We start from the raw sequence: 20,226 nt of genomic DNA, 5'->3' as shown, positions 1-20,226 counted from the left end.
ACAATTAGTAACAATTTAGTTAGCTTTCTCTTCAAATGACACTTTGCTGTTTGCTGAGCAGAAGTTCAATGTGATCTCCTGAAACAGTTTTTGGGTGGTTTGTGAGATATGTCTATTCTCTGGAAGAGAAAGCTGGATGGTGTGGTGAAGATTGGCCAATGCTCAACAGAATTTAAAAGAATGAGATGTCCATTTGTGAAGAGAGACAAGATGCTGAGAGGGTTTGATTTGGTCATTTCTTTCAAGTCTGTTTCCTCCAGCTGGTGGCTCTAGATCTCTGGAGCATTTGGAACTGATATGGTTCCATCACAGCAGAATGAGATTAAAGGAAGGCGAAGATGTAAATCTGCCACCTCAATGGGTTGTGGATATTTAGTTACTATATTAAAGGTTGAGATGGATAGATTTTGGAACATCAAGGATATGAACTGAAGGCTCAAGGAGTTCAGTGAAGAGTGAAGAGGTCTCAAGAGTCCCAACACTCTACTTCATTCAGCTCTTGGCTTCTTAGAAAACTGCAGCCTACAACCGTCAAATTCCTCAGAAGTTTACCTTTTGCTAGTTTCTGTAAGATTTAAAACTGACATCCACCATATAAAAAGACATGCTTTTATTAAATAGCAGTGTTTGAAGGTTAAATCTAAAAGTATCAAAATCTCAGAGCAAGATTGCTAATCCACAAAATTCCCTCACCAGTAATCCCATTGAAACAGAGAATTGTTTATTAAAAGTTAACTGATAAATCCTGTTGACAAAAATGTGTTCTGAATATTTTTTAAATGACTAAAAGGAAAGTGTGAAAGTAAAAAGAGAATGTTGTCGAACATGCATTGATTAAATGACATTTTTGTCCCTTGAAATTTAAAAATGTAACCAATGTAATTGCAGCTGTATTGTGGCAAATTTCATTCTGTTAAAAGTCTTCATTAGCCATCATTCTGATGAGGATATCAAGATAGAAAATTACATCTAATAGATCTGCTAATGTTTGGATATTAAACTGGATATATTTTCAAGAGGAAAAGTAGAAAAGCTCCTGGGTATTGGAATTTAAATTTTCTTGGGTGAGATTTCTGAATAGAATGACAATCAATTTCAATCACTCACTTGTGCCCACACATGAAGGAGCATTCCCTGTACTTGACCTGTATGTTATTTTTCAATTCACAATTTATCTTTTACTTAAAAACTATAATGCAATTTGCTTCCAAACCTTTGCATGGGACATTCTATTTCTTGTCTTAAAGAAACAATTCTAAACATTTGCCAACAAATATTAATGCTAGAAATTGAAAGAGGTGGAAACAGGTTTTTCCAATTTATCTTGCCAGAATATTACATAATTTGAGCTACTAATAAAGGTATTTCATGATTGCCTCTATTGGAAATTTTATGAAGTCATATTTATGCTATGAATTGTATCCATTGTTGTTTATTTTTAGGCCTTTAATGAAAATATGTTTGGAATTAAATACCAATGGATAATTCCAGGCTGGTACCAGACAAACTGGTGGAAAATAGCTGCATCGATTAACTGTACTGTGAAAAATCTGCTCGCTGCTATGGAAGGATATGTATCTGTAGATTTTGAGCCACTAAGTACAAAAGCTATCAAGACAATATCTGGGCAGGTGAATATCCGTATTTTCATTAAGTAATTCTAATTTCACACAGACATGATGAGAAATAAGTCATGTACCATGAAAACTAAATCTCTCCTGGAGAAGCAACTATTCCAAGGAGTCGTAGCATGATAGAATAACAGAACAGGCCCTTCAGCCCATCTAGTCCATGCCAAACATTCAACTGCCTAGTTCCATTGACCTGCACCTGAACCATAGTGCTCCATACTTCCCTATTCATGTACCAATCCAAATTTCTCTTGGATGTTGAAATCAAGACCACATCTACAAGTTGCGCTGGCTGCTCGTTCCACAACCTCTGAGTGAAGAAGTTCCCCCTCATGTTCTCCTTAAACAGTTCACCTTTCATCCTTAACGCATGGCACCGGGTTGTAGTCTCACCCACCCTCAGTGGAAAAAGCCTACATGCACTTACACTATCTCTACCCTGCAAACCTCCCCTCAATTTTCTATGTTCCAAGGAATCAAGACCTAACCTATCCAATCTTCCTTTATAAATCAGGTCCTCCAGTCCAGGCAACATTCCTGCAGTTTTCTCTGCCCTCTTATTTATATCTTTCCTGGTAGGTAAAACTGCACACAATACTCCAAATTAGACATCACTAATGTCTCATAGAATTTCAACATAACATCCCAACTCTTGCAATCAGTAGATTGATTTATGAAGGCTAATGTGCCAGAAACTTTCTTTTAACACCTCTGTTTTGATACCTCTGATACCACTTTCTAGAAATTACAGATCTGTATTCCCTGTTCCCTCTGTTCTACTGCACTCCTCAGTGCCTACCACTCACCAAGCAAGATCTACCCAGATTGGTCCTCCCAAAGTTCAACTCCTCACACTCGTCTGCATTAAATTCCATCTGCCATTTTTCTAGTTGGTGCAGGTTCCACTGCAAACGTTGATAGTTTTTCTCGCTGTCCACTACACCTGCAATCTTGGTGTCATCTGCAAACTTGCAGATCAAGTTTAGACCATAAGATACAAGAGCAGAGTTAGGCTATTGGGCCCATCAAGTGTGCTCCGTCTTTTCATCATGGCTGATTCAATTTTCCTCTCAGCCCTAGTCTCCTGCTTTCTCTCCGTATCTCTTCATGCCCTGACCAATCAAGAATCTATCAACCTCTGCCTTAAAGACGTGGCCTCCATAGCTGCCTGTGGCAAAGAGTTCCACAGGTTTACCACACTTTGGCTGAAGAAATTCCTCCTCACCTCTGTTCTAAAAGAATGCCCCTCTATTTTGAGGCTGTGTACTCTGTTCTTAGACTCTCCTGCCAAAGGAAATATCCTCTCCATATCCACTCTGTCGAGGCCGTTCAACATTCGGTAGTTTCAATTAGGTCACCCCTCATTCTTCTGAATTCCAGTGAGTACAGGCCCAGAGCCATTAAACGCTCTTCTTATGATAAGCCACTCAATCCTGGAATCATTGCTGTGAACCTCCACTGAACCCTCTCCAATTTCAGCACTTCCTTTCTAAGATAAGGGGCCCAAAACTGCTCACAATACTCCACTGAGGACACATCAGTGTTTTATAAAGTCTCAGCATTAAATCCTTTCTTTTATATTATAGTCCTCTTGAAATGAATGCTAACATTGCATTTGCTTTCCTCACCACAGACTCAACCTGCAAATTAACATTTAGAGAATCCTGCACAAGAACTCCCAATTCCTTTTGCACCTTAGTTTTTTTTTGTATTTTCTCTCCATTTAGAAAATAGTCAACCCTTTCATTTCTTCTACCAAAGTGCATGACCATACACTTCCTGACACTGTATTCCATCTGGCATTTCTTTGCCCATTCTCCTAATCTGCCCAAGTCCTTCTGTAGCCTCTCTACTCCCTGAAAACTACCTGCCCTTCCACCTATCTTCATATCATCTGAAAACTTGGCAACAAAGCCTTCAATTTAATCACCCAAATCATTGGCATATAAAAATATAAAAAGAATTGGTCCCACCGAACACCACTGTGAAACACAACTAGTCACCGGCAGCCAACCAGAAAAGGCTGCCTTTATTCCAACTCTTTGCCTCCTGACAATCAGCCACTGCTTTATCCATGCTGGAATCTTTCCTGTAATACCATGGATCCTAAGCTTGTTAAACAGCCTCAGGTGTGGCACCTTGTCAAAGACCTTCTGAAAATCCATGTACAGAACAACCGATTCTCTTTTGTCTATCCTGCTTGTTCTTTCTTCAAAGAATTCCAACAGGTTTGTCAGGAAAGCTTCTCCCTTGAGGAAACCATGCTGACTATGGCCTATTTTATCATGTGCTGTTAAGTACCCATGAACCTCATACTTAATAATCGACCCAACATCTTCCCAACCACTGAGGTAAGACTAATTGGCCTGAGGGTCCCTTTCTTCTGCCTCTCTCCCTTGAGGTGTGGAGTGACATTTGCAATTTTCCAGTCTTCCGGAACCCTTCCAGACTCTAGTAATTCTTGAGAGATCATTACTAATGTCTCCACAATCTTTTCAGCTACCTCTTTCAGAACCCTGGGCTGTACACCATTTTATCCAGGTGACCTATCTACTTTCAGATCTTTCACTTTCCCAAGAACCTTCTCTCTAATAACCTCACACACTTCATGATCCCTGACACCTGAAACTTCCACCATACTGCTAGTGTCTTCCACAGTGAAGACTGATGCAAAATACTCATTCAGTTCATCCTCCATTTTCTTGTCCCCCATTACTGCCTCTCCAGCATTGTTTACCAGCAGTCCAATATCCACTCTCACTTCTCTTTTACACTGAAGCAACTTTTGGTATCCTCTTTAACGTTATTGGCGACCTTACTTTTATATTCCATTGTTAACTTAATGACTTTTTTATTTACCTTCTATTGCTTTTTAAAATCTTCCCAAACCTCTAACTTCCCACATATTATATGCCCTCTCGTTCGCTTTTTTGTTGGCTTTTACTTCTCTTGTTAGCCATGGTTATGCCATCTTGCCTTTAGAATGCTTCTTCCAGAAATTCCAGCCATTGCTGCTCTGCCATCATCCAGCCAGTGTTCTTTTCCAACAGGTGGTAATGTCCTTTACCACCCTATCATCCAGATTATTGATATAACTAACAAACAACAGACCCAGAACTGATCCCTGTAGCATTCCATTAGTCATAGCTGTCCAATCAGAGAGGCAACCGCCTACTACCACTCTCTGGCTTCTCCCACAGAACCAAAGTCTAAACCAATTTACTACCTCATAATCTATGCCAAGTAATAAACCTTAGCAAATCTCCCATGTGGAATCTTGTGAAAGACCTCGCTGAAGTCCATGCAGACAACATCCAGTGCCTTGCCTTCATTGGCTTTCCTGGTAACTTCCTCAAAAAAATCTATAAATTTGGATATACATGACCTACATGCACAAAGCCAAAGCCATGTTGACTACCCTTAATCAGTCCCAGTGTATCTAAATATTAATATATCTGATCCCTTGGAATACCTTCCAATAGCTTCCCATTACTGATGTCAGGCTCACCAACTTATAATTTCCAAGTTTATTCTTAGATCCTTTCTTAAACAACAGAACAATTTTAGCTGTCATCCAATCATCTGGCATTTCACTCATGACTAAGGATGTTTTAAATATCCCTGCAAGGACCCTGAAATTTCCACAGGGTCTGAGGGAACACCTTGTCAGGTCCTTGGGATATATCCACCCTAATTTGCCTCAATACAGAAACCACCTCCATCTCTGTAAACTCTATATGGTCCATGACCTCACTGCTGCTTTGTCTCACTTCTAGTGGCTCTGTATTCATCTCCTAAGGAAATACAGATGCAAAAAATCCATTTAAGATCTCCTTCATCGCTTTTGGGTGCAACTATAGATTACCACTGTGATCTTCCAGAGGACCAATTTTGTCCCCTGCAATCATTTTACTGTTAATATATCTGTAAAAAGATTCTCCTTCACCTTTCTGCTAGAGCAACCTATGTCTCCTTTTAGCCCCCCTGATTTCCTTTGTAAGTGTTTTCTTGCATTTCTTATACTCCTGAAGTACCTCATTTGTTTCTGTTTACTGATACCTGCTATATACCTCCTTCATTTTCCTAACTAAGGCTTCAATATCTCTTGAAAACCAAGGTTCCCTAAATCAGTTATCCTTGCCCTTATACTTTAGAAGGCTTCCCTCTTACCAAGTACATCTTTGCCAGAAAACAGCCTGTCCCAATCCATACTTGCCAGATCCTTTCTGATACGATAAAAACTGGCATTTCTCCAATTTGAAATGTCAACCTGAGGACCAGGCCTATTTGTTTGCATATTTACTTTGAAACTAATGGAATTGTGGTCACTGGGTGCAAAGTGTTCCCCTACACAAACTTCTGTCTCCTGCACTGCCTCATTCCCCAATAGCAGATCCAATATTACACGCTCTCTCATTGGGACTTCTACGTACTGATGAAGGAAACTTTCATGAACACATTTGACATCTAGTACTTCATCACTAGATGACCTTTCCAGTCTGTCCTGTCTGAGCACTGTGTGACATTTTACCTGACTGGTAATGCATCCCCTCCCCCCTTAATCCCTCCCACTCTGTCGCATCTAAATCAACAGAACCCTGGAACACTGAGCTGCCTGTCCTGACCCTCCTGCAACTAAGTCTCACTAAAGGATAAAATGTCAGCATTCCACATGCTGTTCCGTGCTCTTCTGCCTTTCCTACAATACTCCTTGCATTAGTCCCACCACTCTCGACCTTTCAATTCCTGACTTTGTATGTAGACTTAACAACATCTTTCTGCACAAGCATTCCACCATCTGTTCTGCTGCTTTGGTTCCCATCCCCCTGCAACTCTGATTTAAACACCCCCCCACCCCCCCACCCAAGCAGCACTAGCAAACCTTCCGTCTAGGAAATTAGTCTCCTTTCAGTTCAGGTGCAAACTGTCTCTTTTGTACAGGTCCCACCTTCACTGGAGGAGAGCCCAATGATGCAAAAATCTGAATCCCTTTCCCTTGCACCATCTCCTTAGCAATATGCTAAAGTGTATGATCTTCCTATTTCTGGTCTGACTGGCACATGGTACGGGTATCAATCCTGAGATCATAAGCCTTAGCACCTAACTCCCTGAACTCACTTTGCTGGAGCTTGTCACCTTTCCTACCCATGTCATTGGTACTGACGTGGACCACAACCTTGGTTGCTCACACTCCCACTTAAGAAAACTGTGAACTCGATCTGAGATGTCCCTGGCCCTGGCACCTGGGTGGCAGCATAATATTTGGAATCTCATTCTCATCCACAGAAGCTCCTTTCTGTTCCCCTAACCAATTAAACCCCCATCACTACAACTTGCATCTTCTCTCCCCTTTCCTTCTGAGCCACAGAGCTAGACTCCGTACCAAATACCTGACTGCTGTGTCTTTCCTCTTCTAAGTCATCCCCACTAACAGTATCCAAAGTGGTATGCCTGTTATTGAAGGAAACAGCCATAGGGTTGCTCTGCCTGTGTCCTTTCCCCTTCCTGACTGTCACCCAGTTTCCTTTGTCCTGCACTGTAATTATCTCCCTTTATGTCCTGTCTATCACACCTTCAGTCTCCTGAATGATCCAGAGTTCATCCAATTCCAGATCCAACTTCCATTAGAAGCTTACAGCTGGATGCATTTCTTGCAGGTGTAGTTGTTAGGGATACTGAAGGTCTCCCTGTCTTCCCACATTCCATGAGAGAGCATTCTACTATCCTGTCTTGCATTGCCACTGCTCTAAATGTGCAATAAGAAAGAAAAAGAGAATCAATAACAGAAGTCCTGACAAAGGGTCTTGGCCTGAAACGTGGACAGCACTTCTCCCTATAGATGCTGCCTGGCCTGCTGCATTCCACCAGCATTTTGTGTGTGTTGCAATAACAGAAGTATCTACCTACAAACTATACCTTTTCTCACCAGTCTCAATTCCCCACTCTAACACTGTCCCAATCACACAGTGACCTAATTTCTTTTTATTGGATCTAGCCAAGTGCCTAAATATACAAATCTAATGTTTCCTCAGGCACTGTAGCATGCAAAAATGTGCCAAGTGCCCCTATTCTCTTCTTTTAAACTCACTCTTTTTCCACACATTCCAACATCACCTCGGGAACTGTGGCACACAATCCGTACTGACTGCCCCCATTTGCTTCTTTGAAACTCACTCTCCTATGCAATCCAAAGTCCCCTCGGGAACTGTGGCGCACAGAATGTGGTGATGTTACTCTGCTGAGAGCAAGAGATAGCACGTGAACTCACTAGTGGAAGTGGATTGGGTGAAGATGGAAAAAGCTGATGGATTTCTGAAGGCATTTATTGTTATCAAAAGTGTTTTTCTTAAAATTCCTTGCAGACACCTCAACAATATGAACAAGACTATAACAAAATGAGAGGCAGTGCTGAATATAGTAAATTTCATGGATTTGCGTATGATGGAATCTGGGTAATTGCCACAACATTACAACGAGTGATTGACTCTTCCGAAAGCCTGGGTCATCCACACGCCATCCCCAACTATCCTAGCAAGAACCTTAGCCAAATCTTTCTGGATTCCATGAATGAAACCAACTTCTTTGGCGTAACTGTGAGTATTGTTTTGATTGTTGGATTATGAACTATTAAGGTTTACCAATTCATGTGTTATAGGAATCTGTAAGGTTACTGGTGGAATGGAACTCTTTCTTTTACAACTGAAAGGAGAAATGAACAAATTTAAATCGCTATAATCACCATACATGGTAGCATCACATATTTTGGGAGAAGAGCAAATCCATTAATATTTGCATTCACATTCTCATATGGAGAACTATAACAAAAGAATGACAAAGTAGCTGTTTTATCGCAAAAGTAAATAACAGAGGTGAAGGAAGAATCTATAACTAGCAAAAAAAATAGGTGAGTTTAAACTACATACCTTTGGAAGAAACTTCAGAACATAGCAACTTTATCCTAAACCATTACCCTACACGGTGAATATGGTAAGATCCATTTGTTGTGTAGGGTCAGTGTTGGTGTAAGATGGTGCTAGACAGTGAAGCTTTTTATCACTATTTTTGAGGTATATGAAAATCAACATCAATCTGAGGAAACAAATACTCATTCATTATAAATACACTTCAGAGACTGTCTGCTTTCAGTAGTTGCTCCTGGTTTCCCAAATCAAATACTAATTAATATAATTCATGCTGTTGAATTAGTTAAAAGCAGTAATACGGTGGATAGACCACCACTTATGCTTAGGTTTCTAAATCTTAAGGTTGAAATAAATTATTGCTTAAAAGAAAATGTCCTGAAGAAGTATCTACTTCTACCTTAAACTGACTTCCAGGAGGTAAGTTGTTAGCTGGGTACCACAGTATCTTATGAAGTTAAGAGAAATACAAAATTATGTCATCCTATAGTGAATATTATTGCCTCATCATGACAATTTGATTATGAAGTGTTTCAAAACTGCAATGTACCTTAGCAATGGTAAAGGATGTAGCTTTACTGTATTACAATACATGCAAAAGTTGTCTGATATTTTCTCAGTTTTTTAGATGCTTTTGAATTTGTCTGATTTTCAAGGGCTATCTAGTAACAATTAGGCTAATCTAACAAACTTCAGAAGCAAACCGAGATCTCTAACCATTTAGTAAACACATCTCTTCAGTGTAATAGATATACTACAATGTTGCTTGCATCAATCTGATGCAAATCTGTCCGGTGCTCAGATACTTCTTCTGTTATCATCATTTGCAATTTCATTCCATAGGCTTGATCATTTTCAAGCTTTCTCATAAGTCACTTCGTACATGCTTTTATCCTTGCATTTCAAACATCGATTGATATTCTTTGTCGTGTCCTTGAAATGACAAATTGCAAACATTAAGTTTTGCTGGATTGTAGAAAACTGACATGTAATTTCAGTGTTTTCTCAGGGGAAACACATTGCTAAAGCCAGGGATCAATGCAGTGCAATGGGGCACAGATCTGTTGATAGCTATGGACCAATCACAATGAAACAATTACAGCAGGGTCATTTTTACAGAACACTATAGCATCAGTGCTGCCAGGGTAATAATCCTCCGCATAAAATCTTCTCTACAGATAGAAGCTGTCAGTTGAAATCTAGAAACAATAAGAAATGAAACCATGGATGCTGGAAATCACAACAGGTCAGATGAGAAAGCAACAGTTAGTATTTTTGGTCAGTGATCCTTCACCAGTCAACCAGCATTAACTCTGATTCTGTCCCCACACACTGCTGAATATTTCCAGAGTTTTTTTTTTGCATTATTTCAGTTAAACTGTGGTGTTCTTTGAGCACATCTGATCCTGGCTAATTATATTGATCTGATTTGCAGGTGAGTGAAGTGTCAGCAAGTAGCCACAATGGACTACTTTAAGTATGCAGCTTGGTAAAGTGGGGCATGAAACCACTGAGAATTAAGGCTAGAGGATCCTTCAGGATCAGACTGCAAAACCTCAAGACCTTCCTTGTTTCTATTACTATTTAAGATGAAGTTTGCCTTCATTGGACATTTCATAAATAGAAATTAAAGGAAAGTATCACAAATTTTGCAAAGTTTTGTCTCAGCCCCCTTATCCCAGCCAAACGCAGTTTTCAGCCCCCCCCCCCCCCCACCCCGGTGTGAACATTTGTGTGCAAAGGAAGTTCAAAAACATAATAAATACTGGGAAATTATCTTTTTTGATGTACATGGTAGGATCCTCCAGCTCATTCAAATTCAACCATTGCATCTGGCTCAGTTTCAAACCCTTTTCTACTTTGGCCCATGTCGCTCAGTGACCTACAAAATGTGCATCAACCCTGCTATTTCTTCACTGGGATTAATATGAAGGCTAGCAGGTAAAAAACGTAGAACCCAGTGGAATGCCAAAGGCAGTAATGTGCAAATATTTCCTTTACTAATAAACCCTCTTGATGTTTGTATGGCAAATGATTGCCTGGTAACATAACCTGTGGAAGAAATTTCCAAATAAAATAGATAACGATCTTCTTTATAAGCAAACCTGCATTCTCCTCAAAAGAATTACCCTTTATTGAGGCATGGCTTCCCTTTTCCTGTGTCGTGGCCTTTAACTGGCCCAAAAAAGAAGGCATCTTGCATGATTTTTTTGAACAACTTGTTCAAAACTAAAATTACAATGTGTGGATATACTACTTTTTAATAACTGGGTACAGTTAGCTGTAGCAGGATCTCTGAGGGTAGTTAGACTTTCCCCTGTATGTTCTTAAAAATGTGAGCCAGTAAAAACATAGAAAGAAGAATAGAGTTTCTCCTGAATAGACCAAGATTGTGAAAGGACTAATAAAGAAGCTTAAATTAGCCAAATCTGATGCCAAACCTGATACAATGTAAAGGAAAGAAAGAGAGAGAGAGAGAAAGGTTAGATTAAGTTCAAAAGATAAAAGGAGCATTTAAACTGAACACTTAATTATTTTTTAAATCTAACACAATTAAAACTTGGAGAAACAAGTTTCTTCAATTAAAATAACACAAACAAAATGCTGGAGGAGCTCAGCATGTCTGGCAGCATCTATGGAAATGAGTAAAAAGTTGGTGTTTTAGGCTGAGACCTTTCTTCAAGACCCAGAGTCCTGAAGAAGAATCTCAGCCCGGAACATTGACTGTTTATTCATTTCTATAGTTGCTGTCTGACCTACTGAATTCCTCCAGCATTTTGTGTGTTACTTTGGATTTCCAGCATCTGCAGACTTTAAAAACACAAATGCTGGCAGAACTCAGCAGGCCAGACAGCATCTATGGGAGGAGGTAGTGACGAAGACTTTATTGTGTTTATATTCTTCAATTAAACTAGTTTTTTTTTAGGGCAAGTGAGATGAACTGGCAGTAATGAATATATTGTCACTATTAAAATTTAATCTATATATCCTGTTCAAATAAAAGTTGGTGATGAAATGTACTGCAATGTGGCATTCTTCCAGCATTAATGGTGGAGTGGTGCAACTTTGGAATATGTAAGTAAATTGCACATCTGCCCCATTGCTTAACTTTATTGTGCATATGAGCTAAAACAAGCATCATTGATGTTTTGTTGCAAATAATGGTCATTTAGCTTTCCTGCAAATCGTGAAGCAGTGCTTATCTCCAGTGAACTATTGCATCAAAGTTGTTTGCTCACTTTACATCAGTGGGTTTATTTGAACACACTGAGGTGAGTGGCAGAGGTCCTCCTATCTTGTTTCACACCTTTAATTCTGCATTGTATTGCATTCAGTTTTGCTATTTTCAATTTGATAAAAGATTCATATTGTTTTAATGCTGAGCAAAATTTACCCAGCATGCTGAGTAAGACAAATTATCTAAAGACTTGGAAAGCCTCACAGCATCCTTTAAATCCATTATGCCAAGGCATCTGTGACCTAGGTTAATTATTGCTTCAACAGTTATTGAAGATCCTTTTTCTATCATTCTTCTGGACACTTTAAAATAGAACAAAGTTAATTCTAATATTTGATTTCTCCCTCAGCAGTCTGAGCTTTACTTTGATGTCTGAACTGAAGACTGGCATTTTGACAGCACTGTACTGAACTATCAGCCTAATAAGTGCAGTCTTCACATGTAAAAGCAGCAATATCTCAATATTGTTAACATATGCAATTGTGCATATGAAAGGTGATGGATATATGGTGTTTCTTAATAATAGATTGGAATGGATTCATTTATTATTGTCACATGTGCTGAGGTACAGTGGAAAAACTTGTTTTGCATATCATCCATGCAGAGCAATTCATTACAACAATGAATTGAGGTAGTACAAGGTAAAGCAATAACAGAATACAGAATAAATTGTTGTATTACCAACAAATTTCATTACAAGTTGACAGTAAGATGCAAAGTCACAGTGAGATAGATTATGAGGTCAGGAGTCTATCGTGTGGTTGGTTTTGAGTGGTGTTTGTGGCAAGGATTGAGCGTAAGGATTTCTGGATACTGAAGATGCAGGCCCTGAAGCTGTGTTGCTACATTTTTAGGTACAGTATGCAGAAACGTGATTTCTCAGCATTTCAGCGGCATCTCTAAAGTATTTTCAGGAAGATCATGATGTTGGCATTCAAAGTTAACAGCAGAACTCTGTCAAATTCTTGACTGTAATAATTTGGTGTTTCACTTCTGTACACGATGTCATTGATGAGATGTGATATCGTGCAGAACTCAGCCCTAGAGGGACAATGCGAAATACAGGCAGCGCTCTTCCAACTACTGGAGACTGATGCTGCCAGACTTATGACTGGAACAACAATTGAATTTTGGGTTAGAAACTGAACGGACTGATGGACAACTTGAAGGGATTCAAGAATCTCCAGATTCAGATTATATAACACGCGTACATCAAAACATACGGTGAAATCTGTTGTTTGCACTAAGGATATGCTGGGAGCAGCCCACAAGTGTCGCCACCAGCACAGCATGCTCACTGTTCAGCAGAACAGCAATAAAATGAAGCAGTAGCAAAATAAGACACACACACTCACACACACACACACACACACTCACACACACACACACACACACACACACACACACACACACACACACACACACACACACACACACACACACACACACACCACTCACTCACTCACTCACTCACTCACTCACTCACTCACTCTTCCAGCCCCATGGATATTAGCTATTTTAACTCAATTATTCATGAAAGAGAATAGCAATGGGTTCCAACAGATTAGCGCTGTTCTATACTGAAAGACATTGTTCTCTGGAGCGAGATATTTTCAGGTCACTTAAAGGATAAATATTAATAAAACGAAGAAAATTTCAGTTGACAGATTCATTGATAAAACAGCGGGCAATTAAGACAAAGCTGCTTTATTTTCCAAGTGCTGAGAACTGATTGATAAAATGCCTTTGCCCTGAACTTTTTCTCTATTTTCTAATAACGAGTAAAGAAATGAGTCATTTGGTCAACCTAAGTACACCATCTACACTTCTCGCACTTGATGAAATACAGTGTTGGGAAATATTAAATAAACAATACAGTTGTTTAATATCACTCTTATGTCTGATACTTTGGAGTGAGTAATATTGGATTTCAAGAAGAAAAAAAATAATTTAGACATGAACAATGGAGCCTCTAATTTAACATAATGTTACTTCCCAAGCAGATTGGGGATTCTCAGAGATGGAGGGTCAATTTCAAAGGCAATGCTCCTGGCAGCTTTAGGGAAAGCCCATCAGTAAATGATTGTTTGTGCATGTACTCATCTGCTTCTCATGGTTCAGAGATGAGTTCAAACTACAGGGAGGAATTCAATAATTTATCAATTCTCTTCTCCAAATATAGCCCAGAACCTAATAGGATCCATTCTTTAATCCATTTGCTGTAGATATTTTTTCTGAAGGTGCACTCTGAGCTGCAATTTTGACTATTGATTTTAGAATTAATGTGCAACAACTGAAAGGACACTGTACACACAAGGACATGTACTTCACTGATGTGGTAAGCAAATATTAATGTTTTAATGTTTCACACTCTAACTTCACATGATCTGCAACAAGTCTCAAATAAGGGATTTGTTCTGGTGTTACACTTGATTTTGGGTACAGCAATGAGGGAAATAAGGGGATGCATAATAACTTTAAAGCACTAACTTATTCAAGGAATATAAGCAATACTTAGCTGAAGAAGTGGCCATGGACCCCGAATCTACCGTATAGCGCCTTTGTTCTCTCTTCTGTCCCCAACACCACTCACGATATAGCCCAGTGGTGAAACCCTTCCATACGTGTGGAGTGGTTGTATTTGCCTCCACCTATACTTCTTCTAGGAGGAAGCGATACCTCCGCCCTTGTACAAACAAGTTCTCCTTCCCCACAGGTTGCCACCACAGCTGTGATCCGGCTGAGTTCAGCAAAACAAGCGAGTTCTGCAATTTGTGTTTTTGAAATGTTCCAGTGAGCTCAGCTACCCTTCACTCAAGTCACAGAGCAGCTGCTCAGGATGTAGACATGTTCCACAATCCATGCTTCAAAATGAGCTCAGCTACTTCTCACTCAAGTCATGTAGCATCTAGTCATGATGTTCTCCCATTGTCTGGCTTTACATTTCATCCTGTAAAAGCTGGTAATGCATTACTATTCTGTACCACTGGATAAGACAGATATCTGAACTGCAGTGATGGCTTTGTAACAGATGCCATTAACTTCATGGCAAAGCTAGCAAATATTTAAGAAAAGTGAGGCTTTTTTTTTCTTTAGTGCTGAGAACTGATTGATAAAACTGTCTCCAACTCATACTTATTTCTGATCATAATGTGTTACATGGACAATACAAGAATGAGCCATTCCATACCTCATCTTGGTAAACTATCCACACATCCTCTCTCACTTAATTAAGTTTAATGCTGGGAAATGTGAAATTGAATTCTTTGGCAGGAAAACTTCAAAAAAGCATTTTATGTAATTGGTGAGCCGCTGCAAATCTGATGTGCAGAGAAATGTGGGTGTCCTTAATTTCCAAAAAAGTGAGTGTACAGCAAATAAATAGGGAATGTGTCATAATATTGTTGTTTATTCTTGGAGAATTTACACCTTACTTATATAGTGTTCTTGAAAGACTCCATCAATAATGGTTTCCTTACTAAAGGGAATAGGTAAATACTTTGGAAGCAGTTCAGAAGATGTGTACTTGACTGATGCCTGGAATGGGCAAAATTGTCTAATAAAGGAAGCATTGATTGACTAAGCTAGTATCCACTGGAATTTAGAAGTATGAGAAAAAAGATCTCTGGGAATTTTGTAGAGTGCAGAAAAGAAACTGTTTTCACTTCTAGATCTTATGGCCATTGTTAAAAATAAGGGGTTGTAGCGGTGTGCTACACGCAGCGCTAAAATAACAACATGGAGTCGGTAAACTGCAGTTAAAGAAGACTTTATTCGAACTTCACAGCCTTGCTTTAAAGCCTCCCTGATCCCGCCCTCCCCGGGCGCGGATGCTGTAGGGGGCGCGTATTCACAGTCCCGTCCCGTGCGTGGATGCTGTAGGGGGCACGTATTCACAGTCCCGCGCGGGCGTTTCCCTTTGTTGGTGAAGCAGACTTGGCGCCCTTTTGGGACTGGCCTTTGTGCCGGCGCGCTGGCTATTTGTGAGCCGGTTCGAGTGCGCTAGGAAGTGGGTCACCACATAACCCCCTCCCAGAACCGGCGATACACCCCCCCAATGTCCACAGTCTGGGCCGGACCCTGTTTGGGAGGTTGGCCTCTGCGCCGCGGTGCCGGAAACTCGACCGGTTGCGCCGTCCACATGGGCCGGTTTGAGTCGGTCCACCGTGAAAAACCTCCTCTCTCCCCCCAACGTCCAGCATGAACGTGGACCCGTTGTTCCTGATCACTGTAAACGGCCCCTCGTAGGGCCGCTGTAGCGGTGGCCGATGCCCGCCCCTTCGTACAAACACAAACTTACAGTTCTGCAGGTCTTTGGGTACGCAGGTCGGGTTCTGCCCATGCTGCGAAGTGGGTATGGGGGCCAGGGTGCCGAGCCACTTGCGTAGTCTGCCCAGGACTGCTGTGGGTTCTTCCTCGTGCCCCCTTGGGGCTGGTATGAACTCCCCGGGGACGACCAGGGGTATGCCGTACACCAACTCGGCTGACGAGGCGTGCAGATCGTCTTTGGGCACCATGCGGATGCCGAGTAGGACCCAGGGAAGCTCGTCCACCCAGTTAGCTCATCTCAGGTGGGCCATGAGAGCCGACTTTAGGTGACGGTGGAAACGCTCCACCAGGCCGTTCGACTGTGGGTGGTAGGCAGTTGTGTGGTGCAGCTGTGTCCCCAAAAGGCTGGCCATAGCTGACCACAGGCTGGAGGTGAACTGGGCACCTCTGTCGGAGGTAATGTGGGTCGGTACACCATAGCAGGACACCCAGGTGGCGATCAGTGCCCGGGCGCAAGATTCGGAGGTGGTGTCGGTGAGCGGGATCACCTCTGGCCACCTTGTGAACCTGTCCACGATAGTCAGGAGGTGCCGTGCTCCTCACGACACTGGCAGGGGGCCCACGATATCCACATGAATGTGGTCGAAACGCTGGCGGGTGGGGTGGAACTGCTGCGGCAGAGCTTTGATGTGCCGCTGCACCTTGGCTGTTTGGCAGTGCATGCACATTCTGGCCCATTCACTGACCTGCTTGCGGAGTCCGTGCCAAACGAACCGGTTGGAGACCATCCAGACGTTTGTCCTGATGGAGGGGTGCGCTAAGGTATGAATGGAGTCGAAAACACGTCGCCGCCAGGTTGCCGGGACGACGGGACGGGGCTGGCTGGTGGTGACGTCACAGAGTAGGGTCCTCTCACCTGGGCCTACGGGGAGGTCCTGGAGCTGCAAACCGGAGACTGCAGTTCTGTAACTAGGGATCTCCTCGTCTGCCTGCTGCGCCTCTGCCAGCGCCTCAAAGTCTACCCCTTGGGAAAGGGCATGAATGTTAAGGCGAGAGAGCGCGTCCGCCACGACATTGTCCTTACCCGAGACGTGCCAGACATCTGTCGTGTATTCAGAGATGTAGGACAGATGGCGCTGCTGGCGGGACGTCTAGGGATCGGACACCTTCACGAACGTAAAGGTAAGCGGCTTGTGGTCCATGAACGCGGTGAAGGGCCTACCTTCTAAGAAGTACCTGAAATGCCAGATTGCCAGGTATAGCGCCAACAGTTCCCGGTCGAAAGCACTGTATTTGAGCTCGGGTGGCCGCTGGTGTTTGCTGAAAAACGCCAGGGGTTGCCAGCGACCCTCGATGAGTTGTTCCAGCACCCCACCGACTGCCGTGTTAGATGCGTCCACTGTGAGGGCGGTAGGGACGTCCATTCTGGGGTGCACTAGCATCGCGGCATTTGCCAAAGCTTCTTTCGTTTGAATGAAAGCGGCGGCGGACTCCTCATCCCAGGTAATGTCCTTGCCCGGACCCGACATCAGGGCAAACAGGGGGCGCATGATTCGGGCAGCTGAAGGGAGGAAGCGGTGGTAGAAATTGACCATACCTACGAATTCCTGAAGGCCTTTGATTGTGGTGGGTCGGGGAAAATGGCGGACCGCATCTACCTTAGTGGGTAGAGGAGTTGCCCCGTCTTTAGTAATCCTGTGGCCCAGGAAGTCGATGGTGTCGAGCCCAAACTGGCATTTGGCCGGTTTGATTTTTAGACCGTACTCACTCAGTCGGGCGTAGAGTTGACGGAGGTGGGACAGATGCTCCTGACGACTGCTGCTGGCTATGAGGATGTCGTCCAAATAGATGAATGCGAAGTCCAGGTTGCTTCCCACCGCGTCCATTAACCGCTGGAACGTCTGTGCGGTATTCTTCAGGCCGAACGGCATGCGGAGGAACTCGAAAAGGCCGAACGGGGTGATGAGAGCCGTTTTGGGGACGTCGTCTGGATGCATCGGGATTTGATGGTATCCCCGGATGAGGTCCACCTCGGAGAAGATCCGTGCACTGTGCAGGTTTGCTGCAAAGTCCTGAATGTGCGGCACAGGGTAGTGGTCCGGTGTTGTAGCCTCGTTCAGTCTGCAGTAGTCGCCATATGGTCTCCAGCCCTGTTGCTTTGGGCACAATGTGCAGGGGGGAGGCCCATGGGCTGTCGGACCGCCAGATGATCCCCAATTCCTCCATCCTCTTGAACACCTCCTTCGCCAGTCGGAGCTTGTCCGGGGGAAGCCGCCGAACGTGGGCGTGGAGGGGTGGTCCCTGGGTCGGGATGTGGTGCTGTACGCTGTGTCGGGGCATGGCTGCCATGAACTGCGGTGCCAGAACCGATGGGAAGTCCGCCAGGACTTTGGTGAAGTCATTGTCGGACAGCGTGATGGAGTCGAGGTGTGGGGCTGGCAACTGGGCTTCTCCCAGGGAGAACGTCTGAAAGGTCTCGGCGTGGACCAGTCTCTGGCTTGGCAGGTCGACCAGCAGGCTGTGAGCCCGCAAAAAATCTGCACCCAGAAGCGGTTGTGCTATGGCAGCCAGTGTGAAGTCCCACGTGAACTGGCTGGAGCCGAACTGTAGCCGCACCGTACGGGTGCCGTAGGTCCTTACTGTGCTGCCGTTTGCGGCCCTCAGGGTGGGACCTGGTGCCCTGTTGCGGGTGTCGTAACTCGTTGGAGGTAAGACGCTGATCTCGGCACCGGTGTCGACCAAAAAACGGCGTCCCAACCTCTTGTCCCACACATACAGGAGGCTATCCTGATGGCCAGCCGCCGTAGCCATCAGCGGCGGCTGGCCCTGGTGTTTCCCGGGAACTGGCAGGGCGGGCGACAACGGCGGGCTTCTGCTCCCCACCGCTGGTGGTAGAAACACCATTGTTTGTTGGGCTCCCCACCCCTGCCTTTGGGGCTAGCGGGCTCTGTGGCCGGGCCTGGTCTGGTTTGCTGCTGGGAGCGTGGCCTGGTGATCTGTGTGACGGACGCCCCACTCACCTTCTTGGCGTTCCACAGCAAATCTGCCCGGGCTGCCACCTTCCGGGGGTCGCTGAAATCCACGTCGGGCAGCAGCAGGCGTATGTCCTCGGGCAGCTGCTCCAGGAATGCCTGCTCAAAAATGAGGCAGGGTTTGTGTCCGCCGGCCAGAGACAACATCTCATTCATTAAAGCCGATGGAGGTCTGTCTCCCAAGCCATCCAGGTGCAGTAAATGGGCAGCCCGCTCGTGCCATGAGAATCTGAAAGTCCTTATGAGCAGGGCTTTATTCCGTGTACTTGCCATCCGCTGGGGGAGACTGTACGAACTCCTCAACCTGGGCCGCTGTGTCCTGGTCGAGGGAGCTCACCACATAGTAGTAACGTGTGTCCTCCGAGGTTATCTGCCAAATGTGGAATTGGGCTTCTGCTTGCTGGAACCATAGGTGAGGTCGCAGCGTCCAGAAGCTTGGCAGTTTCAACGAAACTACATGAACAGATGCGGCGTCGGTCATCTCCGGTCCAAAAATCGTTTGGACCGTCGGGGTCACCAATTATAGCGGTGTGCTACACGCAGCGCTAAAATAACGACACGGAGTCGGTAAACTGCAGTTAAAGAAGATTTTATTCGAACTTCACAGCCTCGCTTTAAAGCCTCCCTGATCCCACCCTCCCCGGGCGCGGATACTCACAATCCCCCGCAGGCTTTTCCCTTTGTTGGTGAAGCAGACTTGGCGCCCTTTTGGGACTGGCCTGTATGCCGGCGCGGCTGGCTATTTGTGAGCTGGTTCGAGTGCGCTAGGAAGTGGGTCGCCACAGGGTCACCCATTTTTTCTAACATAATAACATAGTGGTACATAATAGTAATAAATTACCAGCTGTTTATAGAATTAAATTTAAAGCTGGAAAATGGGAGAACATCACCTGTTTAGGACAGAACTCTTCAGAACTCTCTCCCTCTAAAAGGCAGTAGAAGCAGTATAAGTAGAGATAACACGAGGTAATCTACAGATGCTGGAAATTCAAACAATAGTTCTGTACTTAATAAGCCACAGGGTAAAAGATTATAGGGGAAGAGGTGGAGAATGGTGATACAGGAATGAAAAGATGAGGCTACAATCAGATCACCTGGAATGTTATTAATGTGTGAAGTTGGCTGAGGAGCTGTGT

General features: G+C 43.5%; 1 protein-coding gene across 1 annotated transcript in view; it reads left to right on the top strand.

Moving 5' to 3' along the window:
* The window catches only part of gabbr2 (gamma-aminobutyric acid (GABA) B receptor, 2), a 977,227-nt gene that overhangs the window by 684,161 nt on the left and 272,840 nt on the right, over positions 1 to 20,226 (top strand). The window contains exons 6-7 of the mRNA XM_073054235.1: positions 1,443 to 1,631; positions 7,994 to 8,224. Coding sequence (XP_072910336.1) covers positions 1,443 to 1,631; positions 7,994 to 8,224 — 420 coding nt within the window. The remainder of the gene's footprint in view (positions 1 to 1,442; positions 1,632 to 7,993; positions 8,225 to 20,226) is intronic.

The sequence above is a fragment of the Hemitrygon akajei genome, chromosome 8 (assembly GCF_048418815.1).
Source record: "Hemitrygon akajei chromosome 8, sHemAka1.3, whole genome shotgun sequence".
NCBI lineage: Eukaryota > Metazoa > Chordata > Chondrichthyes > Myliobatiformes > Dasyatidae > Hemitrygon > Hemitrygon akajei.
The sequence above is the reverse complement of the archived record's forward strand: the minus strand, read 5'-3'. Positions and strand labels throughout refer to the sequence as shown.